General features: G+C 38.9%; 1 protein-coding gene across 1 annotated transcript; it reads right to left on the bottom strand.

Annotated features, from left to right (window-relative positions):
• Positions 1-442: 442 nt before the first annotated feature.
• On the bottom strand, positions 443-1637 carry LOC101014750 (alpha-enolase-like). Its single transcript, XM_009207638.3, has one exon. It carries the CDS (start codon positions 1524-1526, stop codon positions 762-764), a length of 765 nt encoding a protein of 254 aa, XP_009205902.2. The 5' UTR covers positions 1527-1637; the 3' UTR covers positions 443-761.
• Between the last annotated feature and the right edge of the window lie 2666 nt (positions 1638-4303).

Raw genomic sequence — 4303 nt, 5'->3', positions numbered from 1 at the left:
TCTAAAGTTCTGATTTAATCAAGGTGAACAGGGAAGCTCATTAAAATCTATTCTCCCTCTCTCTTTCACTTTTAAAAAGAGATTGCAAAAATCCCATTTATTTTTATTTATTTATTTATTTTTTGGTATAGTGAATGTTCTTGATTCTTTTCTCGATGTAAATTTTGGGAAGTTAACCTGAATCTCACATATATATTTTTCATAATCATTAAAAAGGGTTTTTTCTTTTTAAAGTCTGATGGAGACTTTATCAGTTGATTGACTTCCTCAGTCCCATTGGGAAAGGTGAAGGGTCAACAGCCAGGCCTTTAGGTGATTAATGAGCTAATGTGATTACATAAAATGTATTTTTATCACCTTTAGTTTGGGGGAACTATTGATAATGAGAGTAAACCTTAGACTGTAAATCTTTATCATTGATCTAACTTTCTTTTTTTTTCTTCTTCTAATTACATTTATTTTAATGCTGAATTTACTCCTGTGCCATAAATTTTTGTTTCTTCAGTTTCTTCTGGGATATCTTTTTCTTCTGGGCAACCTCCTCTTCTGGTTTAGGAACAATCTGTTCCTTTTCAGTAAGAATCACCTCAATGTGGCAGGGAGAGCTCGTGTATGGGTTAACCCGACCATGAGCTCTGTAGATCCGTCCGCGCATCTTAGGTGCTTTGTTCACTTGGATATGCTCAATGACCAGAGAATCTACATCTAAACCCTTAAGTTCAGCATTACTGTCTGCATTTTTAAGCATGTGCAGCAAAAATTCAGCACTTTTTTTGGGCCACGGACCTTTTGTCCAGCCCCACTGCTTGGCCTGGGCACACCTGCCAACTCCACCATTGTAATGTCAGAATGGTACACACTGTTTCTGTAAAGTGACATCTTTCAGATACTTCGTGTTCATCCCCCACATTGGTGGCATCTTTCCCGTATTTCTTCCTGATGACATTCTTCAGGTTGTGGTAAACCTCGGCTCCAATGCGCATGGCTTCCCTGAAGTTTGCTGCACCAACTGGGAGGATCATGAACTTCTGCATGGCCAGCTTGTTGCCGGCATGAGAACCGCCATTGATGATATTGAAAGCCGGGATTGGCAGGATGACTTCAGAGTTGCCAGCCAAGTCAGCGATGTGGCGGTACAGGGGAACCCCCTTCTCAATGGCACTGGCTTTGCAGATGGCGAGGGACACCCCCAGAATGGCGTTTGCACCAAACTTGGATTTATTTTCTGTTCCATCCATCTCGATCAGCAGTTTGTCAATCTTCTCTTGTTCTGTGACGTTCAGTTTCTTGCTAACCAGGGCAGGCGCAATAGTTTTAACCATGTGCTCAACAGCCTTTGAGATACCCTTCCCCATGTAGCGAGTCTTATCACTGTCCCGGAGCTCTAGGGCCTCATAGATACCAGTTGAAGCATCACTGAGCACAGCAGCTCTGAAGAGACTTTTTGAGGTGAAGAGGTCAACCTCAACAGTGGGATTCCCAGGAGAGTCAAAGATCTCCCTGGCATGGACCTTGAGAATAGACATGGTGAATTTCTAGCCGCTGGGTCTCATGGCCTAGGAGAGGAAGCGGAGGGTGCAGCAGACACCGAAGTAAGAGGGAAGCCAGCGAGGTCTGTATGCTCCGGGTCCCTACAGCTACATTGATCTAACTTTCATGTCATAGTTACTATATCTTTTTTTTTAAATATGAGCTAATAGCTCACTTTCTTTACTTAGCAGGAAAAAGGTGAGAAAATTAAAATAAAGCAAAACCTTGGGATTGAGAGTATGCAGATAAGTGGCTCTAATATTTATTTGATCTTGATAATACAGTTAATTCTTTTATATTCCTAATTGGCAGTAGGAACTTATTGCCACAAGCCTGTGAAACTTTGTTGGATTCTGATACAATTCTAACTAGCACATTGATTTTTTTCTTCTTTTTAAGAATGTAAACTTTTCCCCTTTCTCCTTCCCTTAGTGTTGCAGTCATAAAAGTATGTGATCTCAAGTCCTTCTCTTTGATCTTTCTAAATGAAGAATGGCATGAAAAATTAAAAAGTAGCCCAATAAACTGAAAATAATTTTTTCATATTTCTTGAGGTTTTATTATATTCTTATTGTATCCTTTGTATGATACAGAACTAACTATATTACTTAACTCTGGATGTGCAACTCTAGCTACTGACCACAGAAGGTCATAAAGCTTCAATAAGACCCTTATTTGATCAGAGCGAATGTTTAGGGTAATGACAGTGAATAGGGAAAATGAATAATGAATATGCCTTTGGGTAAATTAGCATCAAATTCAGGTTTTATAAGTTTAAGTTTATATATATAAATGCTGACTTATCCCAAACCAAAAACAAACAATACAAAACAAAAACTTGCAGAAAATGCTTGGAGGATACCTCGTATGTGCAGAGCCCGTGGAAGAGTAATGGAATGAAAAGATGAATGGAGCATCAAGTCTGATCTTAAACAGCTAATTTTTAGTGGGGAAGAGACACTGGCTTATAAACAGCCATAGCTGGATGCACATGATTCAGTTTTCCTTTCTTAGAATTCTTTTCTGATTCTACACAGACGGTCACAAATTCAGATGCCTACAAGGAGCAGGCAGGTAAATACAATTAGTGAAGACAATGAGAAAGGTGGCTAATTGAAGGACACGTGGTCATTCTAAAGGTAGCCACTGCTTTTCAGCTCCAGTTATTGCTGAGTGGCAACATGAGCCCAGTGTTGCAATTTCTTTTAATTAATTTTCCAAGAGAAGTTGAATTTGATTTTTTTGGGGTGAAATCTCCCAATTTTTAAATATTGGCAGATAACATCATTTTAAAAAATACTGTACAGGCCAAATAAAACTCTGGGAAAAACAGGCTACCATTTGTGAGTACTGCATTTCCCCCACCTTCTGGTTGGCCTTATCCATTCTCATGGGCTTTATACCTATAACTTGCAAATTACGTATCTCACAGTCACCATGGATGGTAGCTGATTTTTCCTTTAAGATCAGATTTTATGCTCTATTCATATTTTCATTCCCACAGTACTTTGTCATGGGCTCTGCATTTATTAGGTATCCTCTTAAACATTTTCTGGAGGTTTTTATTTTGCTTTGTTTTTGTTTTGGGATAAGTCAGCGTTTGTACATAAAAACTTTATAAAATCTGAATTTGATGCTAATTTATCCAAAGCTTTTGAAAATATCTCTCGCTCTCTGTGCTGTTATAACTTCCTGCTCTTAGGAAGTGTTGGTTCAAGTGACAAATATGTGGAGCTGATCTGCAAGAAGTGTATGCAGGATATAGACAGCATGGACTGGAGACTTGTGTGCATTTGCAGTTCAAGGGTAGAGCACTGACCTCAACCCCAGCTTTAGCTCACAGGACTTGACCTGCTGCTCCACGTACTGAGGAAAGGTTGGTATTTTCTCTCTCTGTTTTTGTCCTCTCTCTTTTTTTTTTTTTTTTATCTTTTCAAGAGCCAGTCACAGAAGAGTCATTTTTGCCCTGGGCTGGCAATTCTTTAAGTGCCTTTGACCAAGGCATATGTATTTTCATGTTTAGAACATATGTATTTCCCTCAATTTTTTCCTACATGCTGCATTTTCTTGACTCCTCAAATTCCTCAGAATTTATAGTCAGTAACTTCTAAGTCTTCATCCTTCACTATTTGTTTGAGTTCTAGGCCTGCTGCACAATCTGTAATTGAACATGTTCAAAATGGGATTTAAAAAATTTCTCTCTCCGTGATGCTCCTTTGGCATTCTCTCCTCAGTGATTTTTATCACCATCTCCATTTGTGCAATCAAGAAATACTAATCCCAGATTGCTTTCTCACTTTTATACCTAATCAGTCAATAGCTCCTGATGATTCTACTTTCAAACCTCACCTCTGTCCTCTACACCCTGTGCCACTCCCTGAATTCAGACTTCCATCATTTCTTGCCTGTACTGTTGCCAGCTTGCACCAGTCATTTCTCCAAGCAAGCTGTTCTATTCTCTGCCACCAGGACTTCTAAAATGCGATTTTTCACAATGTTTTTTCTTTGCTTAAAAACTTTTAGTGGCAGATCCTTACAGTTTTAAAAAACAAATTCCCTGGCATGGACTACATCTTGACCTCAGCCTTCTTCAGTTTTATCTTCCATACCTTAACTATGTATCTTGCTACATGTACAATTTCTTTTCCGTAAACAAACCAGGCAGTTTTACTTTTCCATGTTATTGGACCTGCTATCCCATTGCCTGAAAGGTTCTTTGTGTCTGTGGAGACACTTGAGAAGAATAATTTCTTTGAGAAAGCCTTAGAATTCC

The sequence above is a fragment of the Papio anubis genome, chromosome 3 (assembly GCF_008728515.1).
Source record: "Papio anubis isolate 15944 chromosome 3, Panubis1.0, whole genome shotgun sequence".
Lineage (NCBI taxonomy): Eukaryota > Metazoa > Chordata > Mammalia > Primates > Cercopithecidae > Papio > Papio anubis.
Note: the sequence above shows the minus strand (reverse complement) of the source record. Positions and strands in the feature narration are given on the sequence as shown.

What these genes read in the sequence shown, in the direction of transcription:
- LOC101014750 (XM_009207638.3), bottom strand. Translation starts at nt 1,526, where the DNA reads ATGTCTATTCTCAAGGTCCATGCCAGGGAGATCTTTGACTCTCCTGGG.